The sequence below is a fragment of the Sus scrofa genome, chromosome 5 (genome assembly GCF_000003025.6).
Source record: "Sus scrofa isolate TJ Tabasco breed Duroc chromosome 5, Sscrofa11.1, whole genome shotgun sequence".
NCBI classification, from domain to species: Eukaryota; Metazoa; Chordata; class Mammalia; order Artiodactyla; family Suidae; genus Sus; species Sus scrofa.
Genome location: NC_010447.5, coordinates 13,648,810 through 13,668,402, shown reverse-complemented (window position 1 = coordinate 13,668,402; position 19,593 = coordinate 13,648,810). Strand labels below are relative to the sequence as shown.

Sequence of the window (19,593 nt, the reverse complement as noted above, 5' to 3'; positions counted from 1 at the left end):
GTACAGAAAAGTTATTTAGTTTTATATGTTTTTCAGATTATTTTCCATTGTAGCTTATTACAAGATATTGAATATAGTTCCCTGTCCTGTACAGTAAATCCTTGTTGCTTATCTATTTTGTGTACAGTACTTTGTATCTGTTAATCCGGTACTCCCAGTTTATCCCTCCCCCTTTCCCTTTGGTAACTACTGTAGGATTGTTTTCTATGTCTGTGAGTCTATTTCTGTTTTGTTTATAGATTCATTTGTGTTATTTTTTAGATTCCATATATAAGTGATATCATATAATATGTCTTTGTTGTTTTACTTCACTTAGTATGATACCCTCTAGGTCCATCCATGTTGCAACCAGCAATATTTCATTCCTCTTTTTTTGTCTTTTTTTTTTTTTTTTTTAGGGCCATACCCGTGGCATATGGAAGTTCCCAGGCTAGGGGTCAAATTGGAGCTGCGGCTGCCACAGCCACAGCAACACCAGATCTGAGCTGCATCTGTGACCTACACTGCTACTCATGGCAATATTTGATCCTTAATCCACTGATCAAACTCGCATCCTCATGGAAACTCAGGTTTGTTACCACTGAGCCACAACGGGAACTCAATGAACTCCCATTTCATTCTTTTTAATGGCTGCATAGTATTCCATTGTGTGTATGTACCACATCTTCTTAAGCCAGTCATCTGTTGTGGTCACTTGAGTCGCTTCAGTGTTTTGGCTATTGTAAATAGTGCTGCTGTGAACATTGGGGTTCATGTATCTTTTTGAAATTCAAGTTTTCCTCTTTGTGGATGTGTGGGTCAAACCAATTTGAGAGGGATATAGACAAAGCAAAAAGCCCACATTCTATGCTCACAGGAGTTAGGGATATAGAAACCAGGAATATGTTGCCTCGTAAGTGACCCCTAAGGAATTCTGAGAATTATTGCATCGTTTTATTAGTATCATCACTATGAGATAATCTTTAAAATGTTTTTTACTTTGTACTTCCAAAAGTGGTATCCTGATGTTATCTCATTGGAATCTCTAAACCATCCTTTTGAGGAATTCAGCTTTTTTTTCACCCATTTTCAGATGAGGACACCTTCCCATCCATTCTCCACCCTGCAGATAGTCAGCAGCTTCCTAATGCACAGAAATAATTCAGCTTCACACTGCCCATTCTAGGTTTTCAATTTCTCTCTAATTTGCCCACTTCTTTCCACCCTGCTGATGCCAGTTTAGTTGAGGCCACCATCCTCTAACCCTCCAGTCAGGGAGGACTACAGAAGGCCCAGAGTCCCCAGACGTCAGAGGAGGAAACTAAGGCACAGAGAGATTAAACAGTATGTCCAAGTTCATACAACTAACAGGGCTGCCATCAATGTTTGCTGGATGAATGAGCAGCCAGTTGATCAGAATATCAGTGTGAATGGAAGAGGGTGTGAGGGGGTCAGTAGACACTCATCCCCCCTCTGAGAAGGTGTTCACGGTTCCGGCCCTGCCAGCAGGTATCAGCAACGGTATCTCTCACAAAGGGCAGCCTGCACAGGCTCGTGTTCTCTGACTGTGCCTGCCTTTCAAAATGCTATATTAGAAGGGAAAAAAGTTAAAAGAACCACTAAAGAAAAAAGTCCCTGAAATAAAAGGGAACGAATGACTTCCACTGTCTGACTTACTTCACTTAGTATGATAATCTCTAGGTCTACCCATGTTGCTACAAATGGCATTATTTCATTCGTTTTTATGGCTGAGTAATATTCCATTGCATATATATACTGCATCTTCTTTATCCATTCTTCTGTTGATGGACATTGGAGTTGCTTCCATGTCTTGGTTATTGTAATAGTGCAGCAATCCAGGAGTGGGATTACTGGATTGTATGGTAGACAACAAACATCGTACCATATCACTTATAAGTGGAATCTTAAAAAAAAAAGGAGTTCCTGTTGTGGATCGGTGGAAAATGAATCTGACTAGTATCCATGAGGACACAGGTTCGATCCCTGGCCTCACATTGCCATGAGCTATGGTATAGGTCACAGACTCGGCTCAAATCCCATTGCTGTGGCTGTAGTGTAGGCCAGTGGCTGCAGCTCCAATGTGACCCCCTAGCTTGGGAACCTTCATATGCCATGGTGCAGCCCTAAAAAAAAAAAGAAAAAAAAATTTTTAAAAGGATACAAATGAACTTATTTGCAGAATAGAAACAGACTCACACTTTGAAAAGCTTATGGTTGCCAAGGGGGGAGGGGGCAAATGGACTTTGGGTTTGGGATTGACATATGCACACTGAGGTTTATGGAATGATTGGCCAACTGTGACCTGCTATATAGCACAGAGAACTGAGCCCAGTATTCCGTGATGACAATCTATATGGGAAAAGAATCTGAAAGAGGATGGATGTGTATATGTGTGGCTGAATCACTTTGTTGTGCAGCAGAAATGATCACAACCTTAACCTAAATCAATTGTACTTCAATAAACCTTTGAAACACACACACATACACACACACACACACACACACACACACACATGCAAACCCAAAAAATGTAAAACTAAAAGGAATGAATAGTCATCAGGACAGCCAATGGTAATAATGGGTAATGTTTATTGAACATTTACTAAGTGCTGGGCACTGTTGGAAATTATTTACATACCCTGACTTTTTAATTTTTCACAAAAATTCTCTGAGGTACAAGTCATTATCATTCCCATTTTACAAATGAAGTAACTGAGTCATTTGAATGTTAAATGACTTTCCCACAACCCACAAATGGCTGAGCTTGGATCTAATCCAGGTACTCTAGCTGCAAAGCCCTTTCACAGAATTCTTGATAAACATCACCACTGTAAACACCAGGGAATGAGGTGTTTGTGTTTGGTTGTGCTTTCACCTTGGCATTTGGCACCTCCTGGTAGGTTTCTGGCAAAGCTATGTGGTTGTCCTGGGTAGCAGCAGTTAGCATCCTCCACTCTGCAGATGAGTAAAGGATTAAAAAAGAACAACATAATTCCATGTGCAGCAACATGGATGCAACTAGAGATTATCGTGCTAAGTGAAGTAAGTCAGAGAAAGACAAATACGACATGATATCACTTATATGTGGAATCTAAAATGTCACAAAGGAACCTACCTACAGAACGGAAACAGACTCACAGACATGGAGAACGACTTGTGGTTGCCAAGGGGGAGAGGGAGTGGACTAGAAGTTCAGGGTTAATAGGTGCAAACTATTCCATTTAGAATGGATAAGCAATGAGGTCCTGCTGTACAGCCCAGGGAACTATATCCAGTCTCCTGGGATATACCATGATAGAAGCTAATATAAGAAAAGGAATATATATATACACACACATATATAGTTATAGTTATATAGTTGTATAGTTATATATATATAGTTATACATATAGTTGTATAGTTGTATATATATAGTTATGTGTATATAACTGTTATGTATATATAGTTATATATATAGTCATATAGATATCTATATATATATACACATATATAGTTATATAGTTGATAGTTACATTGTTATATAACTGGGTCACTTTGGTGTACAGCAGAAATTCACACAACACTGGAAATCAACTATAATTTTAAACACTAAAAAAAAAAAGCTACCCTCCAGGATGACCTCTGGGTCAGGCTTCTTTCTGTCATTCAACAAGCATAGACTGAGCTCTTAGCATGTGCCCTGGGCTGGGCCCTGCTCTCATAGAACTCATGTTCAAGTACCGAGAGACAAAAATGAGCCCTCAGAGAGTAAGCAACCAAGCCAAGAGAGTGCTGAGTGAGGGCAGGACGTGAGGTGGGGTCATGTGACAGCGAGGGTCTGCTTGTGTTACTCCACCTGGCTGGTCACAAGGCCCTCTGCCCAGAGGCCCAAGTGTCGTAAGCGAAGGAGCCAAACTTATGACGGTCCGGGTGAAACTGCACTCAGACAGAGGGGATCGTAGTGCAAAGGCCCCCAGGAGGGAGGAAGCCTGGCATGTTTCTGGAATAGGGAAAAAAGGAAAACCAGTTGGGTGGGATGCAGTGAGTCAGGGTGAGAGCTGGAGATGAGGGAGGCCAGGAGGTGAGCAGGACCAGGTTATGAGGCTGAGGTGGTGGTGGGGGGGTTGGGGAGGAGTTGCAGGTGCAGTGAAAGCCTTTGAAGGGCTTTAAACAGCGGGGTGACAGGTTCTGGACCAACACGCAGACTTCCTAGATTGTGAGTTGGAGGGCGAAGCTCAGAGCGGCCAAGGGAGCCCCCCCTGCAGATCCAGAGCTCCACCATCGCTCAAGTGCCCCCTCTTGCCTGCCTAACACCTGTGGTCTTCTCGGGGACTCCAAGAACTCCGAATAAGTCATGACAGCCAAGGGTGTATGTTTTCTTCCCGCCTTTAGATGTTGTTTGTAAATAAGCTGTCAGTGTGCTCCCCGCTTTTCCCGACGGATAACTGATTCTTGTGTTGACTTCCAGATCATAAGGCAGCAGTTTCCTCAGTTAACCACCAGAAGACTCGGGACCCGAGGACAGTCAAAGTAAGCACCAACAGCCTTTCCCCCTGCAGAGCGCATGTCTCTGGACCTCCACTCAGGCCCAGACCCCAGGCCTCTCATCCTGAGCTCAGTTCACAGACCTGGTGGGAACTCTGCCTGGTGAGAGTGACCAGAAAGTGGCCCCCTTTCCCCAGGACCCCTGAGAGAGAGCCCATCACAAAATCCAGTTGCTTTAAAGAGCCTGACTTGGTGCCACTTGCCTTTAGCATTTTTGTAAAATAGTCTTCATCATCCTTTAAAAGAAACACCTTGTAGTTTCTTGACCGATCTCCATGATACTTGCGCTGTTTTGGCCAGAAAACTCTCTACTGTGACAGTATCCTTTTGCCCAAGAAGCAACCCTGTATCAATCCCTGCAAGGGAGATGGGGTGGAAAGGTCCAACCATGCCGTGGTACCCAGGGCATACTGCCTCCCATTCGTCTGTTCTGTCAACCAACCAACCAACCAATGTTTGCTTCACATTTTGTGTGTGTCAGAAAAATGGTGCTAAGTGCTAGGGACACAAAAACAAAACAGGAAACTGTCCTCCTGGTGGAGCATATATTCTGGTGGGAAAGATAGACCAAAAAAGATCATCAGATTGTGACCAAGAGGGTTATCCTAGAGAATAAAAAAAGGGGAGTGGTCTAGTTTAGAAAGGATAGCCCAGGAAGGCTGCATTAAGCAGGCAACCCAAGGAGTGAGAAGGTTGCGTGGCTGCCTCTCTCCCAGGTGTATCAGGGGAAAGGAATCTCTGCCTGTTCTGCCCAGGCTTCTGGATATAAAAGACTTGCCTTGAAGGTGTTTCAAACATTGTTGCAAGTGACTAGGTCTTCCATGAAGAAGGTCTGTTGGCCATGTAAGTTTGGTAAGTACTGAGTTCAGCAGGTTCTTTTATGCAGGACTTGTCAGAACCTTTAGTAAGCTGGTGTGCATGGTGACTCCACAAAAGGGTACCTTATTAATGGCATTTCTAAACATTTGACCATGTTGAGTAGCAAATCAACACATGACAACTTATAAAATAATGAAACTTTTTATTAGAAAGCAACAAGCACATAGGACTAGTAAGACTTGTCACTACAAGTGTCTTAAAAACAGCATGTCCAGTTCTGTCCCTCTGCCCACCCCCCCAGCCCTCCCTGGGCAGCACATTCCCATCCCCCAAGAGTGGGTTTAACTTTGGAGCCAAGTTGGGTAAAGAAAGTGAAGAAAAGTGGATGAGGAGTGGATGATCAAACTGGGAGAAACCCTTTTTAGTAAAGTTCTGAAAATAAGGAGGCCAGTGTTTTTGGTATGGGGCTTAGAATCTCAGGGGGCAATTTCCAAAGAGACTTACAGAAAAATTTTGAGCAAGGGACATTTTGGAATACACTTCTCAGAATTTTTCAAGGTGACTCCTCTGAAGAACAAATCTCATTCATGATGAAAAAAATGCAAGTAACTGTTTTAAAATGAGGTTTCAGGAGTTTTCATTGTGGCTCAGAGGTAATGAACCCCACTAGTATCCATGAGGATGTGGGTTCGATCCCTGGTCTCACTCAGTGGGTTAAGGATCCAGTGTTGCCGTGAGCTCTAGTGTAGGTCACAGACATGGCTGGGATCCTGTGTTGCTGTGCCTGTGGTGTAGGCCAGCATCTGCAGCCCTGAACTTCCATATGCCTCAGGTTTGGCCCTAAAAAGAAAACAAAAAACAAAAACAAGCAAACAGAGTTTTCAGCCCTGGTAAGAGTAGAGTAGAAAACTCTTGTGTGCTGGTGAACACAGTGGTTGGCACCCAAGGGCAATTCACTTCACAGATAAGTGGATGCTGGAAGACTATAGAATGAATGGAAAGGAATTATTTTTCTCCAGGTCAAGGGCTTTGAAGAGTCACTGGCTCTAACACACTGTTGCCCATTTCTGAGATAAAAGAATACTAATAAAGACAGGCAGTAAAAATAGTAAAGGTAGAACGGAAACGTTTCCCATCCCGGAGAACGTTTCTTTCTGTCTACATGTTAGAGCCTGCTTTCGTTTTTTGTTTTCTTTTTCTTTAACCTAGAGGTTGGCCAATTGCACAATACCTTCTCGAAAAATTCAACTTTCATTGTATCCTCTCCATCAGGATCCTCCAAGGTTGGTCACACCTTCCACCACTTGAAAGGTGATAAGAAGCTCTAGTTTCTAACATGCCACTTGGCCTTATAGAGAAAATCTCTCAGCAAATTTGCCTTGACAAAATTGATGGGGGGAGCAGGGCTGGTGGAGAGTGTGTTGATGTGTCCTTGAGAACCTAAATAAAAACTGAGAAGTACTCAGAGCACTAGCTTCATGGCAGTGGCCAATTCTAGCAACATAATGCTCTGAAAAAATCAAGAAGCGGTCTGACCTGAACATGTTTTGACTTCCTTGATCTGTCTTAAAGTTTAAGAGGGGGCTTGGTAAAGTTAGGGTGGTACGTCATAACTGCCTTCCCTCCTGGAGGGGCTTCCAGAGCAAACGGAACCCCCCCTCACCCCACCCCCGGCCAAAGGAGTGCCTTCCCGGTAGAAAGGCAGTTATGACAGTTGGGAAGTAGAAGGCGCAGAAGACAGAGATCAGCTCAACACAAAGGAGAACTTTCTGATCACTGTACTGCCCTAAAATGAACTGGGCTGCCTTCGGAGGGTCTGAGTTCTTCGTCCCAGGAGGCATTCAGATAGAGGCGAGATGCCCACTGAGCAGAAGTAGCACCGAATGGTATCAGGAGTGAAGGGGGCGAGGGAGAGGGAAGGTTACGGTCGGTGCTCAGCTCTCCCCTGCCCGGGAGGCCTTGCCCAGAGCTCGGAGCACTTTCTCATTTGTCTTACCTTATCTCCATGGGTAGGAAAGAGCAGTTTGAGTGTTGTATACATAGCACGGCTGAAATCGAGGTCCATGAATTACATTAGTATTGCTGTGTGGCTGTAAAATTCTATGCTGGACCTGCTAAATCCGAATCTTTGGAAGTGGGACCCGGGAGCCTGTGTTTAATATGTTTAGTAGGTGATTCTTATTAGTAGTAAAGTTCGGAAATCACTGGCTTAGTGGTTAAAAGCACGTTCAGAGGTCCAAATCTTGCCTCGAGTGCTTACTGGCTGGATGATCTTGGATGTGTTAGTGTAATTCTCTGGGCCTTAGTTTCCTGGTCTATAATATGGGACTGATAAGTAGTTGCAGCCTCATAGGGGTTTTGTGAGCTTAAATAGGGCAGTGTGTGTAAAGCACTTAGCACCTCGTCAGCTGCTGTGTTACAACAGTAGCTAACGACAGTCTCATAGAGCCAGGAGTGTGATGCAGGGGGCTGATGGAGCAGGCTGGTTGATCTCAGATGGATGTTCATCAGAATGACCTGTGGGGCTTGTTTCAATGCTGATTCCTAGGCCCTACTCCCTTGTTCTGCATCCCCAGGTGTGGGAAGGGGCCTCAGAATCTGTATTCTTATTACGCTTCATAAGTGGCTCCGATAAGCATCGACGTTTATAATACCACCATGTAGTCTATTTTCTGTTAGTGCAGCACAGTGGCTTTGTAGTCAGATGGACCTGCTTCCTCCCCTAAACAGCTGTATGACCTTGAACAACAAATTACTTAAGCTTTATTGCCTCCATTTCCTCATCTATAGAGAGACTACACTAGAATCCCCATTTCATAGTATTATTTTATAAGTTAATATGTGTAAAGTGCTTTCCAAAGTGCCTAGCACTTAGCAAGTGCTCGCTACGTTGTGGCTAAAATCCAAACAACATACAGCCTCCATCCCTCATTAGCCTTAATTGAAAACATTGCTATTATTAAGCCCATTCTGAGTTAATAAAAGGTTCTGGTCTTTGACACTCAGTATCAACTGAAACACTGACTTGATCTTTTTAAAGATACAGTTTAAGACTACCATATTGGGGTTCCCACTGTGGCTCAGTGGGTTAAGGACCCAATGTTGTCTCTGTGAGGATGAGGGTTCTATCCCTGGTCTCGTTCAGTGGGTTAAAGATTCAGCATCACTGCAAGCTGCAGCATAGATTGCAGAAGCAGCTCAGATCTGGTATTGCTGCAGTTGTGGTATAGGCCTGCAGCTGCAGCTCTGATTTGACCCCTGGTCGGGGAACTTCCATCTGCTGCAAGTTCGGCCTTAAAAAACAAAAGGCTACCATTTATTAAGAAAAATATAGTCCAAATGAATTTTAATAGGAGGTATCATCAGCAGTCATAGACACACTCTCCTTGGGTCCCTGAAGAGGGGAGCACTCAAGGGCTGTGGCTCTCTGGAATCACACTTGGCTAGGTAGAAGAGATTAAGTACAAATGGAAATTTTTTCATCCCACTTTCTGCTTTGCAAAGTGTTTGACTTAACGTTTTCTGTAGGAGGCAATTTTGGTTATTTTTACCTATCTGATTGATGGCTGGCAACATGGAATTTTGGTTTAATTCTAGATTTCCAAGATGTTGAGCCTTAGAGGGGAGTTAACTCTTGTAGCCCAGGGAGGATGGGTCCAGCCATCCTTGGCCCTGGCTCCCCTAGCTCAGGAAACCCCACCTGATAAAGGTACATGTGGGTCTCTCTCCCTCTCTTTCTCTTTGTGGCCCAGGTACCATTACTATGGCATCGCAGTGAAGGAAAGCTCCCAGTATTATGATGTGATGTATTCCAAGAAAGGAGCCGCCTGGGTGAGCGAGACGGGCAAGAAGGAAGTGAGCAAACAGACGGTGGCATACTCACCCCGGTCCAAACTTGGAACATTGCTGCCAGAGTTTCCAAATGTCAAAGACCTAAATTTGCCAGCCAGTCTGCCTGAGGAGAAGGTGACCACGTCTGAAGTCTTGCTGGGAGCTGGGAGTGGGTGGTTTCTTTTCCCTCCCTTTCTCTTCCTCCTCTTTCTCTCTCTCTCTCTCACAGACAGACAGTCAGACAGACACACACACACACTTTCATTGTAAAATGATGAATTTAAAAATATAAAGATAGTGAGTTCCCATTGTGGCTCAGCGATAACAAACCTGTGGACACAGGTTTGATCCCTGGCCCCGCTCAGTAGGTTAAGGATCCAGTGTGGCCGTGAGCTGTGGTGTAGGTCACAGATGTGGCTCAGATCAGCATTGCTGTGGCTGTGGTGTAGGCCAGCAGCCGTAGCTCCGATTTAACCCCTAGCCTGCCGTTATGCTCTCCAGCTGATAGAAATAATGTGTCAGAGCTGGTCCATTAGTTGGGACCAATGTAGCATATTAATGCAAGATGTTAACAGTTGAGGTAACTGGGTGTAGGTACTCAGGAGCTGCCTGAACTATCTTCACAACTTTCTACAAATCAAATGCTATTCAAAAAAAAAAAAAAAAAAAAAAAAAGACTTTTGGGCATTCCCATCATGGCTCAGTGGTAATGAACCCGACTAGTATCCATGAAAATGCAGGTTTGATCCCTGGCCTCGCTTAGTGAGTTAAGGATCCGTTGTCACCATGAGCTATGGCGTAGGTTGCAGACGAGGCTCGGATCCCATGTTGCTTGGCTGTGGCTGCAGCTGCAGCTCTGATTTGACCCCTAGCCTGGGAACCTCAATTTGCCATGGGTCCGGCCCTAAAAAACAAATGAACAAAAGAGACTTTCTTCTCTACCCATCTAACTTACCTACCTACCTACCCACCCACTCATCTATGATGCTGCACTATTTCATTTCACGAGGGAAAGACCCCTCTCCTCTGCATTGCTTTTTTATAGGATAAATGTTATTCTCCCATGTGCTGCAGGGGATGTGGTGAAGTCATAGTCCTATAGACAACCTGTAGACAATGAAGATTTTGTAGGTATAGTGAATCAGATAGTCTGGGCATAGAGTTTTGGGAGGAAATTATGGAAACACATAATTAGGGACTTTGCCCTGGGCATCCCATCTCTAATGCCCCCATCTTGATGCAGCCAGTGTGTCAGTAGGCACTGAGCTTCTACCTGTCACACTGGGAGCTGGGATGTGGTGAATAAGTCCCACTCTCAGGAAGCTTACAGTCAAGCAGGGAGACAGATGCTTGCATGAGCAAGCCAAGTTTATGTAAAATACATATCTGTGTTCTAAAACAGCAAGAATACCTGTGAAGAATGCTTTAAATCTAAGAACTAGGTAAATCCTTATTTTTCTCAAATTTGCCTTTTTTTTTTTTTTTTTTTTTTTTTCCTCTCCTTCCTCAACAAAGCTCCTGTATCATTGCTTAAAAATTCTTGGGTAGGAGTTCCCATCGTGGCTCAGTGGCTAATGAATCCGACTAGGAACCATGAGGTTGCGGGTTTGATCCCTGGCCTTGCTCAGTGGGTTAAGGATCTGGCGTTGCTGGAAGCTGTGGTATGGGTCACAGATGAGGCTCGGATCCTACATTGCTATGGCTCTGGTGTAGGCTGGCAGCTACAGCTCCAATTAGACCCCTAGCCTGGGAACCTCCACATGCTGCGGGTACAGCCCTAGAAAAGACCAAAAAAAAAAAAAAAAAAAAAAATTCTTGAGTAAATGAAGCTGGACGTGAAATTTTTTGCTAAGCAGATTCCAGAGAACTTCCAAATGTCTTTTTGTGATTTTGGTAAAATCACTTCTTCTTATAAATATACCCTGGGTTTTAACTTTTCAGTATCTCAGCTGATGGAAACTTAATTCAGTAGGCTGCACAGAACCCTCCTATGGGCCAGGCACTACACTAAATGCTAGATACACAAGTAAGAATAATATGCTGTTCTAATTTTCCCAGAGTCCGCAGTGTCAGGGGGTGGAGTTGGGGCAGAGCGAGAAACCCCAGTCTTTAGGTACCACAGGCTGAGTGCCCGGATGGAGAAGTGCACTCAGGGGCTTGAGGGAGCACAGAGAGGGAGCTGAGGGTCAGAGAGCCCCACTAATGCGAATGAGTTTCATTTGGGTCTTGCAGGATGAGTAAATAGGTTTTAGGCGAATTTCATCCCCTCAGCAGAGAATACATTACTTAAAATTGAAATTCCAAGGGCAGCAGTAACATGTATTAACATCTGCTTTATTGTTGATCCCTCCCCACCCCCACAGGTTTCTACCTTTATTATGATGTACAGAACACACTGTCAGAGAATACTGGACACTGTAATAAGAGCCAACTTTGATGAGGTAGGTCAACAAGTGTTGAGCCGTGCATCCTCTGCATTAAATATTCTAACAGTAGCTCCTATTTCACGAGCTCCTGCCAGTTGCCAGACCTTTTGAAGCTCTCGATGTACCTTAGTTCACTCACACCCCCACAGTGATCCGAGGAAGCAGGCACTCTTTTTATCCCCATTTTACAGATTCTCTGTGTGACCAGCAGTTGGCATGGCTTGCTCCTTGGTCTAACTAGCGAACTGCATCCTGCCTGGTTGGCCTCCTGGGAACACAGTTTTGCCATGGTATCATTACCCCCAGAATTATAGATTCAGACAAACAGGAAAGGAAAGCTTTTCTATATTTTGGAGTTAACCTTTTCCTGAGGCTCATCCACTTCAGTGCATTCGGAGCCAGTTGCCCTCCACGGTCAAGGTCTGGTGGGCACGTCCGTCAAACTCTGCCAGGAGGGCCATCTTTGAATACAAACAATGTAAGAATTCACTTTTTTATGTTAAAATACAATTAAAGGATGGAGAGGGGAAAAAAGAATGGACATTAATGGAAATAATGGTTATATAACTAAAGGGACAATAAAATCTTGCCTAAAAGGCCATCCGAAAGGCCAAAGGCAGGTTACCCCACATTTCACCCCCATAAACCTGGGGCTTTCTATTTTTTTAAAAAATGTCTTTAGGCAAAAGTAGGGAAAAAAAAAAAAACACCCTGGGATCTGGTGTGGACATTGAATTTCAGGCTCCAAGGGAGCTGTAAAAATGTGTAGTTACTGGTGAAAAAGATGCTGGCGATTCCTTTTGTGGGGGGTGTTTTTTGGGGGGAGATGGAGGGAAGAGAACCCTTGTTGAGTACTTGCTCCTGTTGGCCACTTGTTTACTGTTCCCCCAGGAACCCCATGTAGCAAGGCTACCACCACATGTGAGCTGTCACTTGGTTCACAGACACAGCTCCAGAACAGGTGGCCATGGCTGTGTGTTGGTAGAAAAGGACTATTCTTCCTGCTCCCAACTTTCATCCACTAGATTTTTTTTCTTTTTAGGGCTGCACCTGTGGCCTATGGACGTTCCCACTCACATCAGAGCTGCAGCTGCCAGCCTACACCTCAGCCTCAGCAACGTAGGATCTAAGCTGCATCTGTGACCTACACCAGAGCTCACAACCACGCTGGATCCTTAACCCACTGAGCAAGGCCAGGGATTGAACCCACATCCTCATGGATACTAGTCAGGTTCTTAACCCACTGAGCCACAATGGGAACTCCCCATCCACTAGAGTTTGAAACCTCCCATATTCCTTGCCTGACTAAGTAGAATTTTTTTTTTTTTAAGAAACTCCCTGCTTTCTCTCACGCTGTGGTTTTTGGCTGAGTCTTACATATCAAAGACCACTGAGATCTGGGTAGATCATGACTCCTGATTGGTTAAGACGACACTGGGTCTGTAACAAATCACCCCAAGTCTTAACTCAGTAAGACAATACATGTCACCATCCAGTGCCCTCGGGTGGAAGTCTGGTTGTTGGAGGGGTTCAGGGATCCAGGCTCCTTCTATTGGGGGGCCACACCCTGCTCTTGAGCCTTGGAGTCCTTTGTTCACCTGATGGATGGGGAAGAGGGTTACAGAGAAGACACCCTCCCCTTTTAACACAGTCAGTCCAGAAATGGCGCACATCGCTTTTGCCCACATTCCATCAGCAAGAACTGGTCTCTTGGCCCCATCTTGAGAGAAGAGGAGCTGGGAAGTGTGGTCCCTCACTAGGCAGCTGCTTGTTCTACTGTAAAAGAGGAGCTCTAATGGATAGCTGTCCCTCTCTGCCACAAGTAACTAATGACAAAACTAGTGACAACCCTCCTTATGTTCGTATCTAGCTTTATAGACCTCAGAACTCACACATCATCTCACTGCACTGAATTCCATTCATTCCTTCCAACATCTATTGGACATCTAATGACACCATAGGCTGCTCTAGGCTCCAGGAATGAGGTGATAAGACACAGCCTTAAGGGGGAGAAAAGCATGCACACCAGCAGTTAAGATGCAGAATATATGGTAGGAAGGTCCAGAAACCTTATGAGAGGTTGAGTGCTCCTGTGGGAAAAGTGCCAGACTTGGAGCTCAGGCTTGGAATCAAGATGTGGCTCAATTCCTCATTCTAAAAATGAACATAAAAACATCACTCCTGCTGATCCAGTTCACAGGATTACAGGAAGGAGGAGATCAGACAATGCCTGGCAAAAGGTCATACAAATACTTGCTCTTATCAGATATGTCAACCAGAGAAGTAAGAGAAGTCACACAGTTGGTTAGGGCCAAAGTCATGGCTTTGTCACCTAACACTGCTAGTCTAATATTCTTTCCAGCCCCCCTTGCAGGGGTATTTGGTGGCTGTGTTTAAGATGGCTGATCAAGATGTGGTTTATTCTACCCAAACACAAAAGAGTGAAGGGGGTTATTTTATTTCTGATGGGCCTGGCTTTCTCCTACAGCTAGAAAAATCATTGGTAAATAGATGGTGGATGCATCTGGTACCTGGATTATATAGTTTGTTTCAGATCTTCAAGATCTTTAGTATCTGTTGCAGTCACAACCTATGCTGGTATCACAATCTTAAATCACCTTATTTGTTTCTTTGTTCATTGTGTGTCTCCTATTGCTACTATGTAAGCCCTTGAGGCAGGGATCTTGTTTGTCTTGTTTATTACTGTATCCAGGTCAGCTATACTCTCAGGATCTCAGTAAATGTTTGTTGGGCAGATGAGTGAGTGGATGGATAGAGGATGGATGGATAGATAATGGAAGAAATGAAGGAAGGAAGGGAGGAAAACTGTCTTATAGTATTGTCAGGCAAGTACAAAGAACCCAAGTCTGCATGGAGGGGACTTGCTGCAAAGCCTTCTCCAAACCACATTGCACAAAAGCTGTAAAATCAGACCGTCCAAATCCACCACTTACTAGCCTTTAACCTTGAACAACGTACTTAACTTCTCTGAGCCTCAATTACTTTTGCTGGAATATAGAGATAATAACTATTATCTATCTCATAGTGAAATTGTGATGGTTACACGAAATTGTATAAAGTGTCTGATTTCAAATTCAGAGTATACTAAGTGGTAGGTGTTTTGGTAGTTATTATTTTGTTGAGTTCCTTTTAACACTGTAGCAATTAAGGACCCGTGACTGGAAGCCATCAGATGTGCTTCTACAAGGTGCCAATATATTAGGAATAAACTAAACATGGACATGGAAAGAAATAGAAAACTTACGTAGGTATTCTTAAAGAAATTATCTCCTGATATGTCACTGAGCAGAGAGAGATAAAAAGGGTTGAGAGTTCAAGGGACTGAAATAAATAATCCAGGAAACTTGTTTTAAATAATCATTTTTGGAGTTCCTGTCATGGCTCAGGGATTAACGAACTAGCATCCATCAGGACACGGATTCTATCGCTGGCCTCGCTCAGTGGGTTAAGGATCCAGCATTGCCGTGAGCCGTGGTGTAGGTTGCAGACGCAGCTCGGGTCTGGCGTTGCTGTGGCTCTGGCAGCAACAGCTCCGATTGGACCCCTAGCCTGGGAACCTCCATATGCCTCGGGTGTGGCCCTAAAAAGGCAAAAAAAAAAAAAAATCATTTTCAATCATTTATCTCTGATTCTTTCTCCATTTATGCTTACAAAGAGTAAGGAGAATTTCTTCCTCTGACTAATTATGTTTCCATTTGTTAAATGCCTTCATGATGCTAGGCATTTTACATCTTATTTCATCCTAATAATAGGTAGACATTATCTCCATATTGTAGAAGCTGCTGTCATATTTATATATTTATTTAGTCCTGAGCTCCAGATTCAATTGACTTGACATCTAACTTAACATGGCCTAATCAGAGCTCTAATTTTCCACCCCAAATTTCTTTTTTTCCAAGTCCTAGATTGCCTCTACCACACACCAATTGCTCACGCCACAAGCCTTGATTCTTCTTTTCCCTCACGCTTCGTATCTAGTCTATTGGGAGGTCCCGTTGGCTCTGCCTCCTGATGTAAAAACACTGGGTCTGTCCATTTCACACCTAACTTCCAAGTATCAGCTCTTGAGTTTTGTGCTGTTCTCCCTCCTTCCTTTTCTCCTCACCCTGAGGAACCGGTCCATTGGCCATTAAATGCTCTTAAATGCAGAGTAGGAAGGGAGGTCAAAATGGAATAATCCACCCCCTACAAAGGCTGCTCTGGTGACAGGCCTGATCCAGGCTCCCTGTGCCACTTGAACAAGCTGAAACAGACAGATGGCTGCTAATGAGAGTGATTTTCTACAGATTTGTTTTAATGTACACAGCCGCTGATGCTTTCCAGAATTTCTACTAGAAACTGACTGCTCATTAAAAAAAAGAAAAAAAAAGGGTAGGGATGCATGCAAGGAGAGCTTTGAAAGGCCAGTGGATTCAGAATCTACCAAATATTAGGAATCAGCTGGGCAGTGCTTCTTACTTGGAGTTGGACAGGCAGGCAGGGAGGTCCAGGACCTGAGCAGAGGTCAGTGCCCAGGGATGAGATGGGATCTGGGACAGCAGAGGGTTGTCTGGAGTGCAGGCACCTTGTCTAAGTGACGTGGCCATCTCCAGGCCCAAGCTGGCCAACAGTCAGCCACCAGCTGTCCCAGTGACAACAAGAGCCTTGACGGGGAGCAGAGCCACAATGGGGACCCTGGCTAGGTAACTCACAGAAACTTAGGCAATGTTTAGGCCAGTGCACTGACTTCTTGGGCCCAGTCGTTGTTGTTCCTCCATGATATAGTAATAGTAGTAGCAGTAGTCATTGTAATGGCTTCTAACCTTTATTAAGCATTTACTATGTGCCAACCACTATAAGAAGTACTTTTTGGGAATCTACCAAACTCTAGTAAATACTGCTTTTATTTCCATTTCACAGGTAAAGAACCTGAGGCATAGAGATATTACACCCCTCGTTGGTAGTGGAAACAGGATTAGAACCCTGGAAGGCAGTCTTCACTCAGCGGAGGTCTTTTTGTTGGTTTTAATTTTCAACCTGGTTGAAAACTTTGCAACATTTTCACTGTCATGGAATTGACAGATTGTGATTTGAGTTTCACAATTTGCAAACCTGACCTCACTCACCGCTTTGATCATGCTTTTGGCAATTACCTTTTTCCCCCTGGGAAGGCAGTGGGCATGCTTTTCTCTCCGTTCCTCACCCCCAATCTTCCCATCTAGTGTTTTTAGCAGAAGTCCAGCCAGACTGTGAACATAAGGGAAATTTGTCCATCTGAGACTGAGTTCAGGTGACCAGGCTGGGGTCAGAGGTAGCCTGGTCAGAGGAAAGCAAAACCCTGCTTCAAAGAGGGGCTTGAAGGACAACTGCAGGTCCCCAGGATAGAGGCAGAAAGCAAGAAAGCAGGCAGCAGTCCAAGGAGAGGCATAGGTCTCAGGAATGGGGTAGAAGTCCAGTTACCATGTGAAGATTTGTAGAAAGACAGGCAGAAATGCCCTCCATTCATCTATTGCCTGACTTGCTGTCTGGCTTTGGACAAGTAAGTTCATGTCTCAGCAAAATGGGAGCAATGATCCTCAGGTACCGTATTAACTGAGCAAACGTATGCGAATTTGCTGGCATTTAGTCGCACTCAAAACATAAAGCTAATGCCAATAATAATAACACCACTTCCAGAGTGTCAGACTGGGTACTAAATTACCTCCTGTGCTGGATCGGGATTGATTTTGCGAAACCAGGGATGTGGGCCATGCTATACACGGGGGTTCAAGAGTGCCCATCTGTGGAAAGAAAGATACATAGTCCAGGAACCAAGTCAAGCTTAGAAGAATTCACAATAATTCAGTTATTTGTTCCGTAACTTTAAGATGAGCTACTCCTCAATGTTAGCTGAAGTCTAGATATTTTTAAGGTTGTTATACACACCAGAGAACGTCTTCTGCTCTGTCCCTTCCTGTCCCTTATCTTATGCCACCCCTGCACCGCCCACCCTGCTCCCCCAGCCACCTCCACCTCGGACACTGGAAGATATCGGTGTAGGGGGCTGCTATCCTTGTATTAATAATGGTAACTGCACTTTGAGTGCCTGCTAGATTTCTGTTCTGTGCTAGCGGCTGGGGTTGGCGTGCTCTCCTAGCTTACTATCCGGATAGCACCACCTGGCATTCCATAATGACACCAGCCAGCCCCGGTTGGACCAAGGGCTCTTTGAGAAAATGCTGGAATTTGGATACAAAGAGGCTGTTGCACTTTATCCAGTTTGGGGCGCATTAAGATTGAATCGGGAGACTTGTATTTGTGGCACCTACCTTCTCCCCTCCTAGACATATTCCTCTTACCAGAGACTCACACGTGGTTGCCTTCTTGGCTTCCTTTCCAGAACACCCTGGGGCTCCCGAGGCACCCACAGGCCCAAAGAATATTACTAGTGCTCTGAGCTAGAAGCAATATGCCTGCTTCCCTTTCTTGCACTTTTTACCCAGACCCCCATCAGCCTGAAGGGGCTGATGGGATACCATGCTATTGCTTTCTCCCGGGGGTAGAGAGGCCCCAGGCTGCCAGGCCAAGTGCTTCTCCAGGGCACATGCCACACAGGTGGGCAGGGGAAGGACTTGGGGCAGGAGGACCTTCTGGGCTGGGGCAGCCTCTGGCCGAGCCTCAAGACTCTGTTGGGAATGCCCTTTATAACCTCATGGTTCTTCCCTCTCTGTGGGTCGATACAGGTTCAAAGTTTCCTTCTGCACTTTTGGCAAGGAATGCCGCCCCACATGCTGCCCGTGCTGGGCTCCTCCACGGTGGTGAACATCGTTGGCGTGTGTGACTCCATCCTCTACAAAGCTATCTCCGGAGTGCTCATGCCCACCGTGCTGCAGGCGTTACCTGACAGGTGAGCACCTTTCTTCTCACATCCCCTCCTGGCTGGTCCTCAGCAGGTGTTGTTCCTGCTTCTCTTTTGTTGACTATAACCATGCAGTGTCTGGGGACCTCCCTTGTAAAGACCATTGATACTGGATTTTAAAAAAGTGAATTTTATTTGAAGGTAAATACAAATGTTAATATTTGGAACTACTTGTATAGTTGAAAATTCATAAAGTAAATATAATGCCTAGCAAAAGTCCCCTTCCTACTCTTCCTCCCCAGACACCTAGGTCCCCTCCCCAGAGCACAAAATAGAATATTTTTTCTTGGGGAGGGGGGTCCCTCCAGATCTGCTATGCGTATGAAACCAGTGCTTATCATATCTTTAAAAAATGTTTTGTAATTTTTTCTTTTCTTTTTTTTTTTTACTTTTTGGCCACATTTTTGGCATATGGAAATTCCCCAGGCCAGGGATCGAATCTGAGCCACAGCTGCTGCGTAAGCCAACAGCTGCAGCAATGCTGGGTCCTTAACTTGCTGCACTGCAGCGAGAACTCATATACTTTTTCTTTCAGAAATGGTAACACACTATATCTACCATTCTGTACAGTGTGTCAAATACATGTCTTGGGGATTATGTTGGACAGCCTGTGTGCCCTCCAGATGCTCGTCCCACTGTGTTCCCAGAGGTTTTCTTCCCCGCATGGGGCTTGAGGGTGTGTGTGTGGGGGGGGGGGTGAGGGGAGGGTGGGCAGCTCCCTTTTCCTCTGGCTTCCGGTTCAGATCAGCCCATGGCGGTTGAAGGGTTGAGAAGAGAGATCTGAGGGAAGGAGGACGGTGGCTTCCGGAGACTGCCTTTCTGCCTCCCTCCCTGCGAGGTCGCCTCCCTCAGGTCACGTGCCTCCACGGGGCTCTGGTGCCTTCCGGGCAGCCTCTCTCCTTGCGGGTTGTCCTTTAGACAGACATAAGGTGGGCGAGAGCCTGCTGGCCCCACCCCATTGCTGCAGTCACCCTAGGGTTCTCTTCTGCCTGTCTACGTGTGTATGCCTTGTCTCTTATAAATAGACTCTGCTGTTTTGAGTGGCATTTGTTTCCTGTTGGGACTGTTAAAGAGAGTGTTCTACATCAATTTATA

The 19,593-nt window shown here is 44.9% G+C and overlaps 1 protein-coding gene across 5 annotated transcripts in view; it reads left to right on the top strand.

Moving 5' to 3' along the window:
- The window catches only part of RFX4 (regulatory factor X4), a 168,069-nt gene that overhangs the window by 90,511 nt on the left and 57,965 nt on the right, over window positions 1-19,593 (top strand). For 4 of the 5 annotated variants that reach the window (XM_021091569.1, XM_021091568.1, XM_021091571.1 and 1 more), the window contains exons 5-8: window positions 4,448-4,509; window positions 9,096-9,309; window positions 11,538-11,615; window positions 18,323-18,486. In XM_021091569.1, the coding sequence (XP_020947228.1) occupies window positions 4,448-4,509; window positions 9,096-9,309; window positions 11,538-11,615; window positions 18,323-18,486 (518 nt within the window). Of the gene's footprint in view, window positions 1-4,447; window positions 4,510-6,115; window positions 7,230-9,095; window positions 9,310-11,537; window positions 11,616-18,322; window positions 18,487-19,593 lie in introns of those variants that run through there. The other variant, XM_021091572.1, reaches the window with a different exon arrangement.